The following is a 26036-nucleotide window of genomic DNA, read 5'->3' on the forward strand; positions in this document are numbered from 1 at the left end:
GGCGGGCCGGAGACCCAGTGTGGCGACGCTAGTGGACGGACGAGCTTTCACACACGGTCTCGGGAAGTTGTTGACTCGACAGGAGGGTCTGTGTGTCCGACACCCATCCCGGCGGTAGTCGGGCTCCTGCTGCCACTGAGCACACACACACTCCCCTCGGCCTCAGAGACACTAGTGAGAAACGAACCAGCCATGAAAGTATGGGTGCTGGTGAGTGTCTGTCTACACGACAGTTTTGTTTACAAGATTTGATAGATTTCGGGAAACTCCGTAGGTTCCATGTTGTAGTGACGATGGGCAACGTTCCTCATCCTCACATGTAATAGTCTTGCATGTCTTGTGATATGTTGAGGTGAAGACCGTGTGAGGACTGTCCAGCACTGAGAGGTTGTTGCCCTGTGTTCTGATATGTTGTCCTACAAGACTGACCACCGCCCCTCAGCCTGCTCCCTACTGCCGCATTGAACTCCCTCCCTGGTTCTGTCACCCACCGTCCACATAGTCGCTACAGGACTATTGCAAGACCTCCCACAGTGTTCCCCTCTGCCTTACTCTTGTGCGTACAGTTGTGTTCAAAAGCTGACTAATGACAGAAATCACCACATATGGACCGCTCACACCTTACCTGACTTCCTCCACGACCGACGCTGTGCAAGTCTTCAGGAAATATAACAGTAAAGGCTTGGGTAAGGTGACGTTGGTCCCACGTGACAGTATTATGACCCCACACGACAGTAGCAGTATTGTGACCCCACACGACAGTAGCAGTATTGTGACCCCACACGACAGTAGCAGTATTGTGACCCCACACGACAGTAGCAGTATTATGACCCCACATGACAGTAGCAGTATTGTGACCCCACACGACAGTAGCAGTATTGTGACCCCACACGACAGTAGCAGTATTGTGACCCCACATGAGAGTAGCAGTATTGTGACCCACATGACAGTAACAGTATTGTGACCCCACATGACAGTAGCAGTATTGTGACTCCACATGACTGTAGCAGTACTGTGACCCCACATGACTAGCAGTATTGTGACCCCACATGACTGTAGCAGTATTGTGACCCCACATGACTAGCAGTAATGTGACCCCACATGACTGTGGCAGTATTGTGACCCCACATGACTAGCAGCATTGTGACCCACATGACTGTAGCAGTATTGTGACCCCACATGACTAGCAGTATGTGACCCACATGACTGTAGCAGTATTGTGACCCCACATGACTGTAGCAGTATTGTGACCCCACATATCAGTAGCAGTATTGTGACCCCACATGACTAGCAGTATTGTGACCCCACATGACTGTAGCAGTATTGTGACCCCACATGACTGTAGCAGTATTGTGACCCCACATGACTGTAGCAGTATGTGACCCCACATGACTGTAGCAGTATTGTGACCCCACATGACTGTAGCAGTACTGTGACCCCACATGACTAGCAGTATTGTGACCCCACATGACTGTAGCAGTATTGTGACCCCACATGACTGTAGCAGTACTGTGACCCCACATGACTAGCAGAATTGTGACCCCACATGACTGTAGCAGTATTGTGACCCCACATGACTAGCAGTATCATGACCCCACATGACTGTAGCAGTATTGTGACCCCACATAACTGTAGCAGATATGTACCCCACATGACTGTAGCAGTGCTGTGACCCCACATGACTAGCAGTATCATGACCCCACATGACTTTAGCAGTATTGTGACCCCACATAACTGTAGCAGTATCATGACCCCAAATGACTGTAGCAGTATTGTGACCCCACATGACTGTAGCAGTATTGTGACCCCACATGACTAGCAGTATTGTGACCCCACATGACTTAGCAGTATTGTGACCCCCACATGACTGTAGCAGTATTGTGACCCCACATGACTGTAGCAGTATTGTGACCCCACATGACTGTAGCAGTAATGTGACCCCACATGACTGTAGCAGTGATTGTGACCCCACATGACTGTAGCAGTATTATGACCCACATGACTGTAGCAGTATTGTGACCCCACATGACTAGCAATATCATGACCCCACATGACTGTAGCAGTATTGTGACCCCACATGACCGTAGCAGTAATGTGACCCCACATGACTGTAGCAGTATTGTGACCCCACATGACTGTAGCAGTATTGTGACCCCACATGACTGTAGCAGTATTGTGACCCCACATGACTGTAGCAGTATTGTGACCCCCACATATCAGTAGCAGTATTGTGATCCCACATGACTGTAGCAGTATTGTGACCCCACATGACTGTAGCAGTATTGTGACCCCACATGACTGTAGCAGTATTGTGACCCCACATGATCCTCAGGGATAAAGATAGTGTGGTTTGGGAGTGGGTCCACTTTTACTATGCCGTCCTCACCCACCTGCACTCACTCATCGTCCTCACCCATACCCCCATACCCTACACACAGTCTTCGTCCTCACCCATACCCTACACTCAGTCATCGTCCTCACCCATACCCCCATACCCTATACTCAGTCATCGTCCTCACCCATACCCCCATACCCTACATTCAGTCATCGTCCTCACCCATACCCTACACTAAGTCATCGTCCTCATCCACACCCTACAATCATCGTCCTCACCCATACCCTACATTCAATCATCGTCCTCATCCATACCCTACACTCAGTCTTCGTCCTCACCCATACCCTACACTCAATCATCGTCCTCATCCATACCATACACACAGTCTTCGTCCTCACCCATACCCTACACTCAATCATCGTCCTCATCCATACCCTACACTCAGTCATCGTCCTGATTCATACCCTACACTCAGTCATCGTCCTCACCCATACCCTACACTCAGTCATCGTCCTCACTCATACCCTACACTCAGTCATCGTCCTCATCCATACCCTACACTCAGTCTTCGTCCTCACCCATACCCTACACTCAGTCACTGTCCTCACCCACACCCTACACTCAGTCATCGTCCTCACCCATACCCTACACTCAGTCATCGTCCTCACCCATACCCTACACTCAGTCATCGTCCTCACCCATACCCTACACTCAGTCATCGTCCTCATCCACACCCTACAGTCAGTCATCGTCCTCACCCATACCCCCATACCCTACACTCAGTCATCGTCCTCACCCATACCCTACACTCAGTCATCGTCCTCACTCATACCCTACACTCAGTCATCGTCCTGATTCATACCCTACACTCAGTCATCGTCCTCACTCATACCCTACACTCAGTCATCGTCCTCACCATACCCTACACTCAGTCATCGTCCTCACCCACACTATATATTCATTCATCGTCCTCACTGTTACCATGCACAAGGTCATCGTCCTGACCCGCCACCGTACACAGTGGCACGTCTTATCAATCCGTTCTTATCCTGGTGTCGTGCCGTGTGATCAACGTCATGTAGAAACAAGGTTTGACCCGCGAATGACGCCACGACAGTATTGAGGCCGCAGCCAGGGGACGCCCAAGTGTTGAGGCCGCAGCCAGGGGACACCCAAGTGTTGAGGCCGCAGCCAGGGGACGCTCAAGTGTTGAGGCCGCAGCCAGGGACGCCAAGTGTTGAGACCGCAGTGAGGGGACGCTCAAGTGTTAACTTGGATGGATGAAGAGAGAGAACTTTCTAAGAGTGTTGCTCCGCCACCTGTCCGCTTCAGAAATCTTCTTACTTTCCAAGCTTCTGCTTTATCTCGAACGGTGTGACGAGCGTGTTACAGGGTGATGACAGGAGAGAAGGTTGTTAGCAGTGTGCGTGACCAACAACCCCACACGACTACTAGCGATGTGTACACGGGTCCTGAGTAACTGTATAAACCACACTGGCAGAAGGTCTCACAAATTCACTTCATTTACTCATGGACGAACGATTTCAGAACCATTTAGTTATGACAGAGAGAGAGTTAATGCTTTCGCTAAGGTGCCACGCAGAAGCAAGTTCCGTCATCTCTACACTCAGCGACAAAGTAATAGATTCTGATGAATGATTTTCGCCGGGCAGACGTTTGAACTGTTCCCTCTGCTTCAACCAAACGACTGAAACATAAGATGACCACAGGAGAATTATACGTCATCACTGTAACTACAGTCATTAACATGGTGATCAGATGTCAACCACAGCAGAGTGAGCCAGACCCACAGCCTTGCTACCACACATGACACAACATCCTGGCTAGGTTAATCCTCTCTCTCTCTCTCTCTCTCTCTCTCTCTCTCTCTCTCTCTCTCTCTCTCTCTCTCTCTCTCTCTCTCTCTCTCTCTCTGCGGGGACTTTCACCTTGCTCCGCATGACGATCCTGGATGATCAAGACGCACACACATGATCTTACCGCCCTACCGGCGCAGGTTTACCGCTTGATCCACACAGTGTGTCGTGTGAGCAGAACATCCGCCCGTAACACACACACACACACACACACACACACACACACACACACACACACACACACACCGTCAGCATCAACCACGTTGCCCAGCGCTGCCTCCACCCACCCACGCTTCTGGGTGCACGGGGGTTATCTCACCCACCTGCCCACCCTTGCCTCACCCCTGTCCAGACTGGTCTCAACTCCTGCCCACCCTACCTGCACTATCCACCCACCATGGGCACACACCCCACCCTCGGTGGACCACCTGAATTTCTATTTGACTCATCATTGTTGGCGGTTAAGCGGGTGGGGCCTGTCATGTGGGTGGCCGCCGCTCTCCTGCGGTGGGCGGCGAGGTGGGAGCGTTGTCGTGCCGCCCCTGCCCGAGGCGGAGCGTGTGAGAGCTGGGGCGGCGGATGGAGGAGTGTGGTCAGCCCAGGTCTGACGGAGACTGGGTTAGGTCAGCACTTTCTCTCCAGGTCTTCTGGCCTCACACAAGCGACCATCTACTTTCTTACGACCAGTCGAGACCAATGTTTGATCCGGGTTGTGGCCACACCACCTGCTGGTGCGGGGCCCCATACCGCTCACCATCACCATAGGAGCCCTCAGTGCCACTCTGGATGTTCGTCCCACTCATGGCTGACAAGGTTATGGAGGACTGGGACATATTCGCCTCATGACCCAAGTGTCTGCTGGCATGAGGCGGTGATGGCGGGGTGGGCTTCTGTGCTCCTGCTGCAGTTCCTCTCACCAGCAGGTGGTTGTGGTCGTCCTCATTATAGAGAGAAAAAAGAATCCACTTCCTGTGTGGTTCAGCTGAGCCCCGCGTGGCCTCACCTTCACCTTCACCCAGCCACAACCTGCACAGCTCGGCTACAATTGTCGATGATTGCTTCCTGTGGTGGCGCATCTCTCATAACAGACATCAATCGAGCTTTTCTCTCGTGTTCCAATATGGCAATGTTGTAGTGGCCGTACCCTACCTGTCCTGTCCTTCCCCACACACCACTGGACCGTACACCACCACACCACTGGACCGTACACCACCACACCACTGGACCGTACACCACCACACCACTGGACCGTACACCACCACACCACTGGACCGTACACCATCACACCACCGCAGGCAGGGCCACCACGCTGGAGCCTTCTCGACGTAGAGGGGAATAGCAGGAGGCTGGCTGTCTGGCCCGGTGGCGGGGAGTCCCCTCCTGACACACACACACACAACACACACACACGTGTCTTTCTTCGCAGCTTTTTTCCGACTCACGAGAGAGGAGGGCGGATGTGTGCCCCTCACAACATGATACTCGGGAACCATTGTTTCTAAACGGTCCTTCCTGAACACCAGTTCAGATATGGCCAAGCGTTGACATGTACTCATGATGTATGGGGCGGCCCCACCCACTGTGAGGACCACCAGAGTATCTGGTCAACACCTGGCACAGACCATCAGAGGCCTACCTCAGGCCGGGACAACCTGATACAGACCATAAGGTGATCTCCGCAGGCCGAGTCGAAATAGAAAGACCATGAGAGGCCATCCACAGGCCTCCTTTTGGTGGTTGTATCAGTAAAGCTCCCGAGCGATGAGCAACATTATCTTCATCAACAACAACATCAACATCATCACCAGCATCACCAACATCAACAACGCCACCATCACCACCATCACCAACATCAACACCACCATCGCCAACAGCTGACCCATCACGAGCCATATAAACCACTAATGTGGTGCAGATTTCTCTGATCTTACCATTCATGGATGGCTATATCTCCTCTCTCTCTCTCTCTCTCTCTCTCTCTCTCTCTCTCTCTCTCTCTCTCTCTCTCTCTCTCTCTCTCTCTCTCTCTCTCTCTCCATTCACCTTCACGCTTGGTTAGATATGAAAGCGCTGAGGAAAATGCAAGTCGCTTCAAAAATGAATGTTCAAAACAAACATGTAAGCCAATTTACCTCCAGCTGGCGACACATTCTCCCTCCTCCACTCTGCCTCACACCTCGACCAGGTGCTCTGCCATCATCCCTGCTCGCGCTATAAGGCTCTGCCATCATCCCTGCTCTCGCTATAAGGCTCTTCCATCATCCCTGCTCCCGCTATAAGGCTCTGCCATCATCCCTGCTCCCGCTATAAGGCTCTGCCATCATCTCTGCTCCCGCTATAAGGCTCTGCCATCATCTCTGCTCTCGCTATAAGGCTCTGACATCATCTCTGCTCCCGCTATAAGGCTCTGCCATCATCCCTGCTCCCGCTATAAGGCTCTGCCATCATCTCTGCTCCCGCTATAAGGCTCTGCCATCATCTCTGCTCCCGCTATAAGGCTCTGCCATCATCCCTGCTCCCGCTATAAGGCTCTGCCATCATCTCTGCTCCCGCTATAAGGCTCTGCCATCATCCTGCTCCGCTATAAGGCTCTGCCATCATCTCTGCTCCCGCTATAAGGCTCTGCCATGATCTCTGCTCTCGCTATAAGGCTCTGCCATCATCTCTGCTCCCGCTATAAGGCTCTGCCATCATCTCTGCTCTCGCTATAAGGCTCTGCCATCATCTCTGCTCCCGCTATAAGGCTCTGCCATCATCCCTGCTCCTGCTATAAAGCTCTGCCATCATCCCTGCTCCCGCTATAAGGCTCTGCCATCATCTCTGCTCCCGCTATAAGGCTCTGCCATCATCTCTGCTCCCGCTATAAGGCTCTGCCATCATCTCTGCTCCGCTATAAGGCTCTGCCATCATCTCTGCTCCCGCTATAAGGCTCTGCCATCATCCCTGCTCCCGCTATAAGGCTCTGCCATCATCTCTGCTCCCGCTATAAGGCTCTGCCATCATCTCTGCTCCCGCTATAAGGCTCGTGTATGTTCGTGACAAATTCCATTTCATCACTTCAGTGAGAACTTCTGTCTTGAACACTGTACAATGTACCCGTAAGTACAGCTGTGGAACACTGTACATGTACTCTGTGTACATACACAGCTGTGAACACTGGTACAATGTACTCTTGTACGTCACAGCTGTGGAACACTGTACAATGTACTCTGTGACAGTACACAGCTGTGGAACACTGGTACAGTGTATTGTGTACGTACAAAAGTGTGGAACACTTGTCAGTTACTTCTGTGTACAGTACATGCTGTGGAACACTGGTACAATGTACTCTGTGTACAGTACACAGCTGTGGAACACTGGTACAATGTACTCTGTGTACAGTACACAGCTGTGGAACACTGGTACAATGTACTCTGTGTACAGTACACAGCTGTGGAACACTGGTACAGTGTACTCTGTGTACAGTACACAGCTGTGGAACACTGGTACAATGTACTCTGTGTACAGTACACAGCTGTGGAACACTGGTACAATGTACTCTGTGTACAGTACACAGCTGTGGAACACTGGTACAATGTACTCTGTGTACAGTACACAGCTGTGGAACACTGGTACAATGTACTCTGTGTACAGTTCACAGCTGTGGAACACTGGTACAGTGTATTCTGTGTACAGTACACAGCTGTGGAACACTGGTACAGTGTACTCTGTGTACAGTACACAGCTGTGGAACACTGGTACAGTGTACTCTGTGTACAGTACACAGCTGTGGAACACTGGTACAGTGTACTCTGTGTACAGTACCCTGCAGGATAATGTACAGTGTAGCCATGTAGTTAGTAACTCTGACACAAACAACCACAGTTGTACCTAAGGTACAGCACAGCTGTGGAACTGTGTGTGGTACTTGTGTCAGTAGCTGTGGAACTGGTACAGTGTTGTGTACAGTACTAGATAGTACATAGTATAACCATGAGGCAGATTGACACCATACAACCACATGTTGTGCCTAAAGGTACGAGGACAGTGGTGGGTGGTATGTGGTGGTGGAGGTCATATGCCTGGAGTGAGGTATATGTGGTGTGCAGGTATCATGTGGTGTGGGATCTATGCTGGAGTGACAGGTCATCATGCCTGTGGCAGGTCATCATCCGATGTGCAAGGTCAGTCAGTGGAGTCAGTCTATGCTTGTCAGGTCATCATGCCTGGAGTGCAGGTCATCATGCCTGGTGTGCAGGTCATCATGCCTGGTGTGCAGTCGACTATATAAGGTCAAGGGATAGATACAGTCTTTAGAACACAGGTGGTGAGGTGGGGTCTGGCATCACCACAACTGGTCGTCACCCACACACACACACACACACACACACACACACACACACACACACACACACACACACACACACACACACACAGTCTCAGCTGTATCGTCTGCCTCCCTGGTGTGGACGCAGTGAGCGTCTCCATACGTCTGGTCTGGTGTGGTCTGGTGTGGTCTGGTCTGGTCTGGTCTGGTCTGGTCTGATGTGGTCGTATGTGTGGCACAGTAGCAGTGGTGACTCGTCCTGACCTACGAGCATAACAAACACCAGAACCTGCATGATCACCTCACTGTTGGCGGAGTCATTATGATGTTGCGCAGTGATCACTGCCACTACCAGCAGTGACCTGCGCCACACTCAGCACGAGAACTGAGTCAGTGAAGATGAACAAACGTAAGAGAGAGAGGAGAGAGAGAGAGAGAGAGAGAGAGAGAGAGAGAGAGAGAGAGGGGGGGGGGGGGGGAATGGAAGGGGAGTGGCCAGGTGGAGGAAATAACATATGACTAGTACGTTCCAGCCAGCCACGTGTGAGCCAGGCGATGCAGCACACGAGGCAACCTCACCTACACAAACACACACACTCACACACACACCACACACACACCATCATACTATTACATCACATCACACACATCATCACAATCTTATATCATAACCACTTCCTCGTATCACACTCATCCTTCCTTATCATACACATCTCATCACTACATCTCTCATCTATCATCCAATCACACATCATCATCACACATCACATCACATCATCATCACACTCATCATTCATATCTATCATCATCATCATCATCATCATCATCATATCATCATCATCATCATCATCATCATCATAAGTCAAGTGTTCTTGGTATTAGTGATCATGACGACCACTTCCCATGCTGTCACCGTCATCCTTGCCTTTATCAGTACAGTTTGTATCTTCCCGACTAACCTGAGCGAGAGCATCACTTTACTGCGGAAGTGTGTGTGTCCAGGCCACCACCTGTACACACTGAGCTACACAGCCACCACCTGTACACCCTAAGCCACACAGCCACCAGCTGTACACCCTGAAACTCTCCCGTACAGTAACCAGAGGAGTCACCTCAGATCTTCATGATGATCCTTAGCGACAGCCAGAGATGCTGTTTGTGACGTGATGTTGTCTCTCTGTAGTGGTGCAGGAGGCTGGTGGCTGAGCTGTGTTGTTGCAGCCAGGACTCACGCGCCTCCCTCCCTGCCTCCCTCAGTCTGTCATGTGCACCCTAACGTTACTTGTGATCCACCATGAACCACCTTCTCCCTCAGTAGTACAGTCTTCACGTTACGCTACGCTTTATGTACGAGTGTAACGCCCCCAGACGCCTCATGTGGCCCTGAGGTAACACACCATGACAAAAAGACAGACATCAGGAAATGACAGTCACTAACACGTAACAGTCAGTCACAGTACGTAGTTCCTAGTGCACCAGTTGTGACCATCCTGACCTTCCACTCCCCTTGACACAACCGTGCACACGATAATGATAATAATGATTGAAGTGTTGACCATGATAATGATGGTAGGAACAAGTCGTGTCATCACCACCACCACCATCACGGCATCCACCACCCAACTTGGCACCACCACATCCCTCGTGTGTGCAGGCAGCCCGGGGCGACCTTGGCTGTGTGAACCATTTCACCTGATCTTCTGAACTCGACCTCATTACCCACACTTATTACGTTCACACGAGAGAGGGTTGCCTGTTTTTCCTACTACTTTCGTGCGTGTGAACCGCTGTCACCTGTCTCCCGCCCATCAGAGCAGCTGCAAGTGATCAGGTAATGAGTCCACTGGTTAGAAAAGATGACTACTGATTGGTTAAGTGATACAACGGAACCATTGTCTCCTAATACGTGATAAGTTTATATGATTACTTCATTGATCTCTCCGTGCGTGTCCTGCCCAACCTCACACCGGCGGCTACCTCTGTACGTGCACACATGAGGAGCATGGAGACCATCAGACACAGTTGACCTGCACAACTTTCTCACTACCCCGCCGGCTATAACTCATGGTGACGAGGCAGCAGTAGCCTCCCTCACCAACACGAACGGAAGATATTCAGGGTACTGAACGAAGCGGCCGATGTGACCTTACATGAAGCGCTATACTTGCAAGGCATGAGAGGGGTGGACACCCACATTCCCTGATAGGCAGTGGACCGAGAGCCATAGATGTGGACACACCTGGACCAGTGCGCCTCGCCCTTCACTCTCGCCTCCCGCTGGTGAAATAGACGGTAGAAAAAATCCCATACAAAATGAAAGTAACATCAGACAATGGTCAGCTGACGTGTAGCCGAACCTGCCATGACGGCCGGGAGGGAGGAGGACGTGTGTGTGTGTGTGGCCGCCCGCCCGGGAGAGACTTCTCCCCACACAGCTCTGGCCTTTGCTACAGTGTGAACCATTACAGCAACTGTAGTGGTGTTGTTATATTCCTATAACATGATCATCATAAAACAATGAATTATGAATAATCATCCACGAAAATTAAACCAAACTTTCAAATTCTTCATTGACGGGGCCGTGAGCCACGATGCCTGCAGGGCTGAAGACCTTAATTTGACGGTATGATTACCTGGCGCCTTTAGCGCTTCACAAGATCCTTTTCCTCAGATTAGCACAATCGTCTGTCAGGGAAGGCCAGGGAGCAGCCAAGTAGGTTCCTGCCACACCAGGAGCAACAATATATCATCGTCTCGACCCACACTCGGTGGCACTCTGCCCACATTGGAAAAAGTAGGGTTAGCACTGGTGAAGTTGTGGCTAGAATAATGGTGTTGCTTACAAAGGGTCAGACAAAGGGATCCTTTATCTGTGAGCTGTTGTACCTCTGTACAGGTCGTCCAGGTGGGCACCTGACGGCGTCTGATGATTTGAGATTACCCGTGGATGACTGTCTGCTGGTAGAGGCCGGCCATGACCAGTTCAAATCTTGATATCTAATATTTCTGCAGTGACCTACTCACTCACACATGACACATGACAACATTAGTCTGATGAAGCATGACCATACTTGTTATTTCATGCTTCATGCAGCGGAGATCTCCTATTGAACGAACAGGTGAGGCGACCAGTTGCAACACAGACAAACGTACCAGCAGGTTAGTAGTAACTCACTCAACATGTCTTAACTATGTTTCTGAATACATAAACAAAATAACACGAAAAACTACGTGACGTAAAGTTATCACATTACTGGTCTTAATATTGAGGCAGAAGGTGACTCGGCCCGACCAGCAAACAAGGTAACTGTGGTTGTAGGCTGGTGTGATAGACTTACCTCCTCACCGCTCTTCCCTCACACCACCCTCCCTCAACGGCTCTTCCCTCCACCACCCTCCCTCACACGACTCTTCCCTCACACCACCCTCCCGAGGCTCATGATAACACTAGCACCCACGTGTGGGTGGACACACACAAAAAGTCATCCAAAATTTGAGTGATGGCAGAAATTCGTCATTGTTGGCTTACATCCGGATTATGGCTTGTGTGGGAAACATCGACTGCTGGGTCATCATGACAAGCTTGTCTTCGTATGTATTGGCGCGCCACCTAGGTAGTAATCACCTGGCCATTGTCAGCAGCAGACACGAAAGCTGCCGACGTATCATTCCGGCCTGCCTGAGGACAGCCCGACGTGCCAAGTGCTTTACTGAGACGCCAACCACATATGTCTGAACCTCACAATGATACGTTCCACATACGGGCAGTCAAGACCTGCTGGTACACATTAGAGAAATAACATCATATTCTTATTGCTCTCGTAATATATATATATATATAATATATATATATATATATATATATATATATATATATATATATATATATATAAGGTATGTCTAGTGGATCACATGTTCCAGTCCAAGTTGCAGCCAGTCAGAGGGGTGGGACAAGTTGATGGCCACCGTCACTCGAAATAATTCACTTATCATTATGGTTATTGTTTCTCGTGAACTGCATCTGATGCCATCACTATACTTCACCCAATTGAACTCGGTTCCGGCTTCCGTGGTGTTGTGGGTAGTGGCGCCGCTCACCAGGAATTCGATTCCTGGGTGCGCCAGTCGGCCCACAGCCAATCCCAGCTCTTCTTCCTATCTTCTGGGCTGGTCGCTAAATGCGTACTAAGTTACCTGGTGTGTGTGTGTGTTTGTGTGTGTGTGTGTGTGTGTGTGTGTGTGTGTGTGTGTGTGTGTGTGTGTGTGTAAGGTTAGGTTAGCTTTATCCTCACCAAATATAATGATATCAATCTTAATCTAGTCTGGCTTAGAAATGAGAGTTACTGGGTGTGTGAATCTTCATGTGATCCAGAAAAAGATATTTGTAGTCCAAGGTGAAGAGACGGGGAAACACCAGTGTAAACCTCTCTACCTGTAACAGACAAACTGTGACCTCTTACAAGACCCACAGTAAGGAGACCCCTGGTCGTGGTAGATGGTTTGACCATGTCCACAGCACGTATGGTGTCCTCAACCAACATCTCTACTGACCTCACCCGTGGCTGGTCTGGCCTGGGTCACATATCACAGGTATATGACCATGTGTGGCGAGTATAGGTTAGGTGGGCAGGCAGGAAACAACAGTTAGTCTGACGACAACATATATTTATCATAACAAACACAAGTTCACAAAACAGTACAGTATATATGTGTACGTAATCACATACACTTGTTCAGTCCACGGGGAGGGGGTGGGGGTTCTACCCTCGTTGGGCCTCAACTCTTGAACTTCCTCTGTTATCACATATCTAACTGTTTGCTGTCGACATTCACAGTTTCATAACTCAGTTTATCTCGTTCATCCTCCATCCTGTATTATCATAACGCTTCATTACATCTTACCTGACAAGTCCCTGGCTTACCTTCGTGCTCTGCCCACTGACTGCCCTGTTTTATCATCATTCAAAACTGTTCATCATTATCGTCATCCACCAGTTACGGTTGTTATCAGTTCACACCGTCCACGGTACACCAATCTATGTCCACAATGTGAGGGTTATGTACAGCGTGAGGGTTGTGTACAGCGGTGAGAGGTTGTGTACAACGTGAGGGTGTGTTGTACAGCGTGAGGTTGTGTACACGTGAGGTTGTCACGTGAGATTGTACAACGTGAGGGTTGTGTACAGCGTGAGGGTTGTGTACAGCGTGAGGGTTGTGTACAACGTGAGGGTTGTGTACAGCGTGAGGGTTGTGTACAGCGTGAGGGTTGTGTACAGGCCTCAGAAATATTTCTGGCCACAGGAATGTAGAGAGGAGGGTTTGCGGGTGACCCACCAGCCTAACTCATTTACTTTCCCTGAAGGGCGAGCAGCGGCGGCAGGCGCGCCCCAGTGAAAGCCAGCCCGGGGCAGCCGCCAGGGAAAGCCTCGCTGAGATCGAGGCTGCCCGTAAACATGAGTGAAAATCATGATCATCGTACCAGAAATTCATGAAGGAAACACGCATAGCGGGTGGGGTAAGACGCATGGCGGGTGGGGTAAGACGCATAGCGGGTGGGTTAAGACGCATGGCGGGTGGGGCAAGACGCATGGCGGGTTGGGTAAGACGCATGGCGGGTTGGGTTGAGTGCAGTAACAGGAGCCTACGACAGCCCCTCAGCACCACACACTCTCCGTGACGATGGTGATTTACATATCAGTTCCTGATGTCCTGCATACAAGCGCCTGGCAGCTACGACACACACACACACACACACACACACACACACACACGCGGGGGAGGAGGAGGAGGGGGGGTGGAGGGCACCGGGCACGGACAAGGAGAAAGCAGATGCTCAGATCCGCCACCTCACACACGCCGTTTTCGCTTCTATTTATAAACCTTGGATAAAACACCTCCCCATCACTGTGGACTTTCTCCCCATGTTGTCACACATGACTAGCTACCGAGAACTACGGACAGACAGACAAGACATGACTATAATAAGTAAGAAAGAATAGCAGGTATGTACACTGTATGTACAGGATAGCAGGTATGTACACTGTATGTACAGGATAGCACGTATGTACACTGTATGTACAGGATAGCGCGTATGTATACTGTATGTACAGGATAGCAGGTATGTGCACTATGTACAGGATAGCACGTATGTATACTGTATGTACAGGATAGCAGGTATGTGCACTATGTACAGGATAGCAGGTATGTGCACTATGTACAGGATAGCAGGTATGTATACTGTGTGTACAGGATAGCAGGTATGTGCACTATGTACAGGATAACAGGTACGTACACTATGTACAGGATGGCAGATATGTACACTATGTACAGGATAGCAGGTATGTGCACTGTATATACAGGATAGCAGGTATGTACACTGTATGTACATGATAGCAAGTAAGTACACTGTTTGTACAGGATAGCAGGTATGCACACTGTATATACAGGATAGCAGGTATGTTCACAATGTACAGGATTGCAAGTATGTACACTATTTACAGGATAGCAGGTATGTATACTGTATGTACAGGATAGCAGGCATGTACACAATGTACAGGATTGCAAGTATGTACACTGTATGTACAGGATAGCACGTATGTACACTGTATGTACAGGATAGCACGTATGTACACTGTATGTACAGGATAGCAGGTATGTACAGTGCATGTGCCAGACTCTACAGCACGTGTGAGGGCGGGTGGGCAGTAGTATGTGTGTGTGTGTGTGTGTGTGTGTGTCATTCCGGCCAGCTGGCGGCCATCATGATGCACTAACAGGTGACGCCCAATATATCGTCACTGTCAACACACTAGTTCATACTACCCATCGTGGTCATTATCAACACACTAGTTCATACTGCCATCGTGGTCATTATCAACACACTAGTTCATACTGCCATCGTGGTCATTATCAACACACTAGTTCATACTACCATCGTGGTCATTACAGTTGGAAAGCATGAAGTAAACGTCATTCATCCTGCAGGTCAAGTGACGGTAGGTTCCCTTCCACATTGCTGACACTGACCATCATGCACTCCCCAGCTCCTCCTGCACGCCCGCCTCTGCTGGTGCGAGGGACAACGTGTGGTGTGGGGGACAACGTGTGGTGTGGGGGACAACGTGTGGTGTGAAGGACAAGGTGGTGAGGGACAACGTGTGGTGTGGGGGACAACGTGTGGTGTGAAGGACAACGGTGGTGTGAGGGACAACGTGCGGTGTGAGGGACAACGTGTGGTGTGAGGGACAACGTGTTATGTGAGGGGGACAACGTGTGGTGTGAGGGACAACGTGTGGTGTGAGGGACAACGTGTTATGTGAGGGACAACGTGCGGTGTGAGGGACAACGTGCGGTGTGAGGGACAGGAAGCCGAGTGGTTAGGAGGTGCCTTAATATATCGAGCAGAACCAGAGCCAGAGGAGATGCCTGCCTCACATGTCATAATGACCATCATTACTGCAGTAAAGTGTCTGATCCTGCACCACTGCAGTGGAGGATGATATACCATTCATCCTGCAGATATGTTCATAGTCTGGTAGTAACATGGGACACAAGGACGAGTGTGTCAGTCATCAAGATACAACACAGTTATAACCCAGCGTCGTGTGGCCGGCTCCACCTTTACCAAGGATCAAACATGTCATGGTTGTGCATCTCACACACAACTGTTATTATCATTAAAGAAACTGAACTACTGCCAGAAATTTAGAATGTTTTCTTGCAGTCAGTATGACATAGCCGTGCACCTGCGCCATCACTGCCAGGTGAATACACGTCTGGCAGCACAGTGGTACGCAGGCAGGTAGGAGCGGCTGCCCAGGAGAAACGTACCCAGGAAACGTGTTAACAAGTAACTCAGCTTCTGCCGCACGTTACCTGAGCCTTGCCCGGGGGTCTGGGTACCTGGGTGTATGCGCCACACTGGGGAAGCCTACCGGCTAACGTACAATGATGAGGTTTGTTAGTTACGGAAGAGAACGGGAAGTATGATGCCCTCATTACTGGGTCTGGATTGTGAAAGTAAGTGGTTGGTTGCATCTTGCCTGGCCTACCCGCCTCAGACAGCTCCTCACCCCGCCACCAGTCCCTCCCTCCGCTCTAGGTCTCTCTTTCTCTCTCTCTAAGATCCGTTTATTTACGTTCATGTCTTGATGGGCAGCCATGTTGTGATGAGGTGACATGTGAGGCAGAACTAACAAGATAGTACCAATAATGGTGTGTTATGACACGTATGTGTGTGTTGTGTGTGTGTGTGTGTGTGTGTGATGGGTCCAGTTATGCACAAGTTAAATGATCATAACCTCCACACGTAACAGAAATATATGAACTACAACTTTTGCAAGACACAACAAAGTGAGATCCGACCTACCATGTACGTGATATTTGACCGTTTGTATCACTGACTCACATTTGTTTGTTTCCATGAGATCATTATGTGATGTCTAACACCAGACCACAATGTTGCCATCTCCTTGCCCGGCCACACAACCTTACATCCATCACGCTTTCTTTACCACCAGCCTCCATGTCTCCCAGCCTTCATATCTCCCAGCTTCCACATCTCCCAGCCTCCATATCTCCTAGCCTTCATATCTCCTAGCGTTCGTGTCTCCCAGCCTTCATATCTCCTGCCTTCATATCCCAGCGTCGTCTTTCGCCACATTTGCCGTTCTCCTCACTGCTGTGTTGTGGTGATTCACATCGGTTTTGTCGTTATAATCTCGTCTAAGTTGTAGGAGGAGCCGGAAATGAGAAAACACTATTGAAAAGTGAAGACCCGCTGGTGATGACGTCACGCTTTCAGGCGTCACTTCTAGTCAACACAAGCAGGAATAATCTTGTTCACACTTGTGATCTATGGTTAATATTGGTCATGCAGGCATGCCAGCACTTGGTCATGCAGGCGTGCCAACACTTGGTCATGCAGACGTGCCAACACTTGGTCATGCAGACGTGCCAACACTTGGTCATGCAGACGTGCCAACACTTGGTCATGCAGACGTGCCAACACTTGGTCATGCAGACGTGCCAACACTTGGTCATGCAGACGTGCCAACACTTGGTCATGCAGACGTGCCAACACTTGGTCATGCAGACGTGCCAACACTTGGTCATGCAGACGTGCCAACACTTGGTCATGCAGACGTGCCAACACTTGGTCATGCAGACGTGCCAACACTTGGTCATGCAGACGTGCCAACACTTGGTCATGCAGACGTGCCAACACTTGGTCATGCAGACGTGCCAACACTTGGTCATGCAGACGTGCCAACACTTGGTCATGCAGACGTGCCAACACTTGGTCATGCAGGCGTGCCAACACTTGGTCATGCAGACGTGCCAACACTTGGTCATGCAGACGTGCCAACACTTGGTCATGCAGACGTGCCAACACTTGGTCATGCAGACGTGCCAACACTTGGTCATGCAGACGTGCCAACACTTGGTCATGCAGACGTGCCAACACTTGGTCATGCAGACGTGCCAACACTTGGTCATGCAGACGTGCCAACACTTGGTCATGCAGACGTGCCAACACTTGGTCATGCAGACGTGCCAACACTTGGTCATGCAGACGTGCCAACACTTGGTCAGTACAAGGTTGTGTTGTGCTTGACGTGCTTCAGTGGGTCACAAGTTGTGGTTGTATTATTATTCGTGGGTACAGACCCAGGTGGCTGGGCCAGGGTGTTGTTAAGGATGGTGACGGTCGTTACCCATGTGAACCATCGTTAAGGATGGTGACAGTCGTTACTACAAGCGAACCATTGTAACAAATATCAACTAATGCTATAAGTTAAGGCACCATATAACGTGTGAGTGATTATTATCATTATTCTGATGATGAACATACCATGTGTCACAACACAAACATTATTGTTATGTTACACTACCACACACCACCACCACCCCAGCCACTACCACACACCACCACCACCCCAGCCACTACCACACACCACCACCACCCCAGCCACTACCACACACCACCACCACCCCAGCCACTACCACACACCACCACCACCACCCCAGCCACTACCACACACCACCACCACCCCAGCCACTACCACACACCACCACCACCCCAGCCACTACCACACACCACCACCACCCCAGCCACTACCACACACCACCACCACCCCAGCCACTACCACACACCACCACCACCCCAGCCACTACCACACACCACCACCACCACCCCAGCCACTACCACACACCACCACCACCCCAGCCACTACCACACACCACCACCACCCCAGCCACTACCACACACTACCACCACCCCAGCCACTACCACACACTACCACCACCCCAGCCACTACCACACACTACCACCACCCCAGCCACTACCACACACCACCACCACCCCAGCCACTACCACACACCACCACCACCCCAGCCACTACCACACACTACCACCACCCCAGCCACTACCACACACCACCACCACCCCAGCCACTACCATAACCATCATAATCTTGTGAGACGTGAGATGTGTCTTCTGCTGCACAGTTCTTTGGTCATGTGTGTGTGGTGTGTGTGTGTGTGTGTGTGTGTGTGTGTGTTGTCTGCGTCGTCTTCGATGCTCTGGTGAGCGACCCTCACATGCCTGCCTTCCTCCACCAACCCACCAACGCCTCAATATCCACAGTGCAGAAGTGACTTACAAATTTCTTCCCTAGTGAACCTCACATTTAGATACGAGAACGGACTGCTCACATTCCACTGTGACCAGTGTCAGCCGTAGTGACCAGTGTCAGCCGTAGTGACGGGTGTCAGCCGTAGTGACCAGTGTCAGCCGTAGTGACGGGTGTCAGCCGCTCTGACCAGTGTCAGCCGCTCTGACCAGTGTTTGTCAGATACTTTCCGTCCTCCCTCAACCAGACCCAGGTGTTCTTCACTGTGTTGTTCAACAATTTACAACCTTTTCATCCGGGTAATAGGTGTGTCTCGTTACATATTACACCACCAGTATAATTCCTTCATTATCTACATGGAACATTTGATACAATTTATTATATGTTTATGGAAGTTTGTTTATTATTAAAACAATTAGGAAGGTTATTCTTACTTGTATTACATTCATCGTAAACGCCCCATCATTACCAGTATATCAGGTCGTGTCTTACTTTCTGTGTCAGGTAGACACTGTATCACTCAACACGAGATGCTTTCTGGCACATACGTTACTCTGGCTACCTTAACTGGGCCGGGCCATCCTCCCCCAGCATGACACCACACACACACATACAAAGTATTTGTACTGTCCATCAAGGGCGTCTGACACTCGTGGGCCACGTCTCTTGAGCCAGCTGTTATAATTCATCTTCTAAAACGTTTGTACATTGTCTGTATTGATCACACATTGTGTACACTATGTGTTGCTCTCGCTCTGAGGAAGCGGGTTGACACTGAGAGGCGTGCACGACACCTGCACGACACCATGTCCAACATATTGTGCTTGTGACTTATGTCATGTCTTCTGTGTCCCTTGTACAGTCAGTCGCTCCAACCACAGGGTCACACAACCTAGGCCTGAAAATTTAAACGATTTCCTGTACGTTGATTCTTACCTCTGACTCGTCCGCCTTCCTCACTTGTGGATAACTTTGCCAGTGATCAGTGACCGCTGGTGTACCGAGACTCATTGTAGCGACTAGACCTCCCCCACCACACACACACACACACACACCAGCCATGTACACTAGCATCATATGGGGGTTAGTCTCCCCCACTTCCTTAGTAATGGTCCTCCTTACAATGGTTGTGTGTCTCGTCCTCCTTACAATGGTTGTGTGTCTCAGTAACAGCTCAATTCGCCCGTCAGATGTTTCTGAACACTGCATGACAACCTTCCCATCAACTCTCATACAATGTTATAACTTTCCTTCCTCTCTCGAAAAGTCTTCCAATTTATCTTTTATCTGTTTACATTCTTGAAGTTATCTTCCACGCGTATTCCTCTGCTTCCACCTGACCAGACTCCTCCACTCTGGTTATCAATCTTTCATTATTGATAACTTTGTGTAATGGTTCTACAACATGATTACCATCGTACACTTCTTATCTCTTTTCCAAACTTTCTCTGCTCCTTCGTCCTACTTTCCTGTACAGTGTTTTACCTATTTATAACTTTCAGATGTTGTACGGATGGTGTAGTCTATATCTTCACTAAGTTGTACTCGTGTTGTACTGTTTACATCTTCACTATGTTGTACATGTGTTGTACTGTCGACATCTTCACTATGTTGTACATGTGTTGTACTGTAGACATCTTCACTAAACTGTCAATATTCTCCTTTAATTTACATACGTATCAAAGGACATGTGTTTCCTTCCCTGGCTTCCGTCATCAACCCGCCTCTTCCCTGGCTCCCTCCCATCATCACAGGTCGATTACGTTCAGTCATTGATTGACCTACTGAGACTTGTGCCGCTTGACCTCTGGTGGCCTTGGCCGCCTGACCTGTCAGCTGGGGTGACGCCTCCTCCTCGATAGGTCTTGACCTCTGGACTGACAGTGACCCCTGGAGTGCCGGACCACCGGTCACTCAGCTGACGCCAGATCTGAATCAACATTAATCCTCTCCATTACTCCCTGAACCCCTGCTTCATCCTCAGTCCCCTCCAGTCTTCTCCCTGAACCCCTGCTTCATCCTCAGTCCCCTCCAGTCTTCTCCCTGAACCCCTGCTGTACATATCTGCTTCCTTCAGTGACCTTGGTCCCAGACTCCTCCAACTTCGAGCAGCCTCTCTTCCTCCGAGGGATCCTCCTTTCCACAGTACCCCGTGGTCACCAGGACCCGGAGTCTCTCTTCCCCCAACACCCCAGAGTTTGTCTGTGGTCCGCACTATTCCTCGCGGCTTCACGAAGATAACTTAGCTGTGGTGCACGTTACCCCCCTTCCTGCTCCTGGCTGTAGTAGGGAGTCCCTCTTGATCCCGGTATAAATATTGCTTCCCCGCTTTACCTCGTTTCCAAGGGCTCCTCCTCCTCCCAACCTGGTCCTTATAGTGGGATCGCAGTGCTGCCTTGGCTTCCTTGTGGTCACATAGTTAACTAGGGCCACCTTTCACCGCACCCTAGCCACGCGAGCCCCGCCGTACCCTGCAACTTTCCATGGTAGCCAGAATGAAATGCAGAAAATTTCATCTGGACACGTACAGAAAAACTGGTGCGAGTGTGTGGGTTGGGGGAGGCTTTCTCCTGCCAACCTGTTCTGGCCGCTCTCTACTGAATAACCTTTGATTAACCACTCTCTCTTTACAGAAATATGTATGGTAACTTTACAGATATACGTATGGTAACCTCACAGACTTATGCATGGTAATTTACAGAAATACGTATGGTAACTTTGCAGACTTATGTATCGTAATTTACAGACATATGTATAGTAACTTTACAGACATATGTATGTAAAAATATATGATTTTTTTATTTCCCCTAAAACTGAACACCATGAGACCGAATCTGTCCAATGTACTGATGTGTACATGAGTGTACAGGTGTCACGTGAGATGAGTGAGGACATTTTCCTCCATGATTTGATTCCATAAAACTCCTCCAGTGATTCAAACCTTAGCAAAACATGGTTCATGTTCACTGTAGGGAGCATCAGAGTTGTGTGATCAGAATGTGACATGTTCTTATGTTACAGGTGTTGTTGGTGGCGGCCTCTGTAGCCGCGACGCAGCCACAGCAGACGATCCGCTCCAGAAGAAGTATTGGTTCCTGGTTCACCGGCTTCTTTAAAAAGTGGAAGAAGCAGCCGGAGTCGAGACCCGTTATCAAGGTTCCTGTGGTGCACACACGCCCCGTGTACCACCCGCCTGTGGTACACCACCACAAGGTCCGCTACCCACCACCCGTCCTCCACCCCAAGCCCTCGTATGGGCCTCCTCCCAGACCTCACTACGGGGGCTCCGGAGGTGGTCACGTCAAAGGTCATGGGGGCGGCGGCCACATCAAAGGTCACGGGGGTGGCGGCCACATCAAAGGTCACGGGGGCGGCGGCCACGTCAAAGGACATGGAGGTGGTCATGGGGCAGGAATCCCATATGGCTTCGGTCCCATCAAGGATTCTGACGTCCTGCACGCCGGAGGATCCTACCACCCTCCACCTCCCCCGGCAGGTAACTACGGCGCGCCTCCACCTCCACCTGCTGACACTTACGACGTGCCTCCGCCTCCTCTTGATATATACGGCCCACCGACGGCTGCTGGCACGCACGTCCCGCCGACACAGCCTATTGACGCACACATAGCACCTGCAGTGCCCAGTGCACCCCCGGTGGTTCCCGTGGTAGAAGACAGCTACAGTGTCCCAGTTGTCCCAGTGGGACCGGCTGTCCCAGACCTGAGCAACGACTACCGTGCACCGCCTTCCTTCCCTCCACCTATGGCTGCCCATGGCTCCTCATCCTCCTCCTACCTCGATGGTTTCGAACCCTCACAGCCTATCCCAGTGGGTCCTGTCGTGCCCGCGGCTCCTGTCGAGCCGACTGGTCCTCTGGCACCACTCCCTCCTCTTTATGATCTTCCTTTAGATTCCCACTCTGCTACTGTTGGGTCTACGCTGCCCCCAGCACCCATCCAAGTCTTACCTCCTGGCGCAGGCAAAGGTGACGTGGCCGGAAACAAACGAAGTATCGATGGAGGTTCTGCAGCTATCCTCGGTGGACACGGAAGTCTTTTAACTGCAGGGGGCTCTCCTGTGGTGACCTTCGGAGCAGAGCTGGGCTACGACGACCCCATCATCGAGATCGTATTCGAAGACGGAGAGCCGGCACCGGCACCACCTCCACCCGTCATAGACCCAGAGTTGTTTGCGCTGCCCGAGGAGCCCGTGGAGGTGTTCTTTGTGGAATATTCGCCAGGCGACAACCTTGACGACATCGGTGCTCTAAAACTGGACGGTGCGCAGCCAGGTATCCTGCATGACCTGCCAGAAGAACTGCCCCTCGACGTCCGAACTCATCTGTTGGATTCTGGGGTACTGAACGACGCAGAAATCCAAGTTATTGACCTAGATGAAGCCCTGGCCTCAGACTATCTGGACAGAGACACACGACAAGCTCTGGAAGCGGTGTACACCTCTGAGAGCCGCATCACACAGACGAAAGTCGAATCCCCGTCTAAAGAAGCCGTTGACGTCAAGGTTCACCGGCTGCAGAGCGAGGACGGGTCGCCGGCTGGGGTGGCCGAGCTGCTCTCTGGTCTAGGTAAGTTCCGCCAGGGTCGTTTCGTTGGAGTTGTGGAAGCTAATGATGAACAGTCGGACAAATTTCTTCCTGTGGAAGTTGACGGTGATAAATTACCTTTGCCAGACCATCCTGGGATAGAGGGACGCGATGTGGCCGGCGTTCTGGTCTTGGCGTCTGGAGAAGAAGACGACGAGGTATCTGAACCCCCGGCCAACGGCAGCGACCCAGAGCACAACCTGGTGGAGTCGGCGTCCAGTCTTCACCCCGTCGTGGTGGAGGCCAGACCCATCCTGGGCCCCATCGACCGTCAATGGAACGGTGACCCCAACGACTGGCGTCCAGTGTGGCGCTACTGACCCACCCGGCCCAGACCTCCTCCCTCCCTCCCTCCTGAATGGTTATATTTCCACCTAAAAACAACTTCTTAGCACCAGGAAATATTACAGCATAACAAAGTCCCTCATTCCTTCACTTTAATCAATGTTTTTGTCCGGCAGACACAAGGAGGCACGCACCGCGCGACCCAACTGTCCTCATCTTGTACGTTCCCTTGTCGAGGGCATTGACCTCTCCGTTGCCCTCACCAAAGAAGAAGTATTGTGTGAGATGCAATCATGTCGAGTGTGGCGTAAAACTAATTATTGACTGACTGACTGACTCCTCTGTATATATATACTATGCTGCTCTCTTAGTGTTGTACTAAACATATCCCGAGTAGACTTAAGGTTCGTAGTTCCAGTAGACAATATTGTATTATTAGTTGTCCAAGCTAGACGTACGGCATGGAATAGCTCCACACTTCTCAGGATTATCTCAACGATATGTACGTCCATACTGCCTGCCTGCTGAATATTTAGAACACTTGTTATAATATGTAAGTAACATGTTAGATAACACCTAAGATGTTAGATAACATGTTAGATAACACCTAAGGTGTTAACTAACATGTTAGATAACACCTAAGGTGCTAACTAACGTGTTAGATAACACCTAAGATGTTAAATAACATGTTAGATAACACCTAAGGTGTAAACTAACATGTTAGATAACACCTAAGATGTTAACTAACATGTTAGATAACACCTAAGATGCTAACTAACATGTAAGATATTAAGTAACATGTAAGATCTTAAACAAAATGTAAGATGTAAAATAATTTGTAAGGTCTTAAATTCTACAAAAAGAAAATTTGTGTTGTGTGTTTATATACTTGATGCCAGTGTGAAGGCTGGCGTCATGGTGTAGTCTGTCTTATCTTCCTCAGTTACAATATTTATACACGTTTCCCATTTGTTATTGACTCGTATAATGTTGCTCAAGTCATCCCAACTTTCTGCAGGCAGAAAAATTAACAATCATTATTTGATTTTGTTTATGTATATGTGTGCGTGTGTGCATATGCTTATTTGTACAGTAATTTAATAAATAAAAATTGAAATAGATCATTCTTGCCGCTCTTCCTTTGACCCCAAGATGAAACTTTGTGGGAATATTACTGTATGCAACATGACCGTCTCAGACCACACCAGACCTACACAGGTTTCAGACCACCAGATCTACACACGCTTCAGACCACCAGACCTACACAGGTTTCAGACCACCAGATCTACACATGCTTCACACCACCAGACCTAAACAGATTTCAGACCACCAGATCTACACAGGTTTCAGACCACACCAGACCTACACAGGTTTCAGACCACCAGATCTACACAAGTTTCACACCACACCAGACCTACACATGCTTCAGACCACCAGATCTACACATGCTTCACACCACCAGACCTACACACGCTTCAGACCACCAGACCTACACAGGTTTTAGACCACCAGACCTACCCAGGTTTCAGACCATCAGATCTACACATGCTTCACACCACCAGATCTACACAAACTTCAGACCACCAGACCTACACAGGTTTCAGACCACCAGATCTACACATGCTTCACACCACCAGACCTACACACGCTTCAGACCACCAGACCTACACAGGTTTTAGACCACCAGACCTACCCAGGTTTCAGACCATCAGATCTACACATGCTTCACACCACCAGATCTACACAAACTTCAGACCACCAGACCTACACAGGTTTCAGACCACCAGATCTACACATGCTTTAGACCACCAGACCTACACAGGTTTCAGACCACCAGATCTACACATGCTTTAGACCACCAGACCTACACAGGTTTCAGACCACCAGATCTACACATGCTTCACACCACACCAGACCTACACATGTTTCAGATCACCAGATCTACACAGGTTTCAGACTACCAGATCTACACACGCTTCAGACCACCAGACCTACA

General features: G+C 50.0%; 2 protein-coding genes across 3 annotated transcripts; both read left to right on the forward strand.

The window, feature by feature from the left end:
* Window positions 1–25166, forward strand: LOC139754805 (uncharacterized). Of its 2 annotated transcripts, XM_071672638.1 has the most exons (3): window positions 1–210; window positions 22174–23737; window positions 23843–25166. In XM_071672638.1, the coding sequence occupies exons 1-3, from the start codon at window positions 193–195 to the stop codon at window positions 24073–24075; spliced, it is 1815 nt and encodes a 604-aa protein (XP_071528739.1). In that variant the 5' UTR covers window positions 1–192; the 3' UTR covers window positions 24076–25166. The 2 variants fall into 2 exon arrangements, with proteins under 2 accessions (XP_071528739.1, XP_071528738.1); XM_071672637.1 differs by having other exon boundaries at window positions 22174–25166.
* LOC139754488 (uncharacterized) lies at window positions 2218–6707 on the forward strand. The gene is made up of 2 exons (XM_071671754.1): window positions 2218–5881; window positions 5922–6707. The coding sequence occupies exon 1, from the start codon at window positions 2374–2376 to the stop codon at window positions 3337–3339; it is 966 nt and encodes a 321-aa protein (XP_071527855.1). The 5' UTR covers window positions 2218–2373; the 3' UTR covers window positions 3340–5881; window positions 5922–6707.
* Window positions 25167–26036: the final 870 nt, after the last annotated feature.

This window comes from Panulirus ornatus, chromosome 17, assembly GCF_036320965.1.
Source record: "Panulirus ornatus isolate Po-2019 chromosome 17, ASM3632096v1, whole genome shotgun sequence".
In the NCBI taxonomy this organism is placed as follows: Eukaryota; Metazoa; Arthropoda; class Malacostraca; order Decapoda; family Palinuridae; genus Panulirus; species Panulirus ornatus.

Bases quoted from the DNA above. Each gene is read 5' to 3' on its own strand.
- LOC139754488 (XM_071671754.1), top strand. From the start codon at position 2,374: ATGCCGTCCTCACCCACCTGCACTCACTCATCGTCCTCACCCATACCC.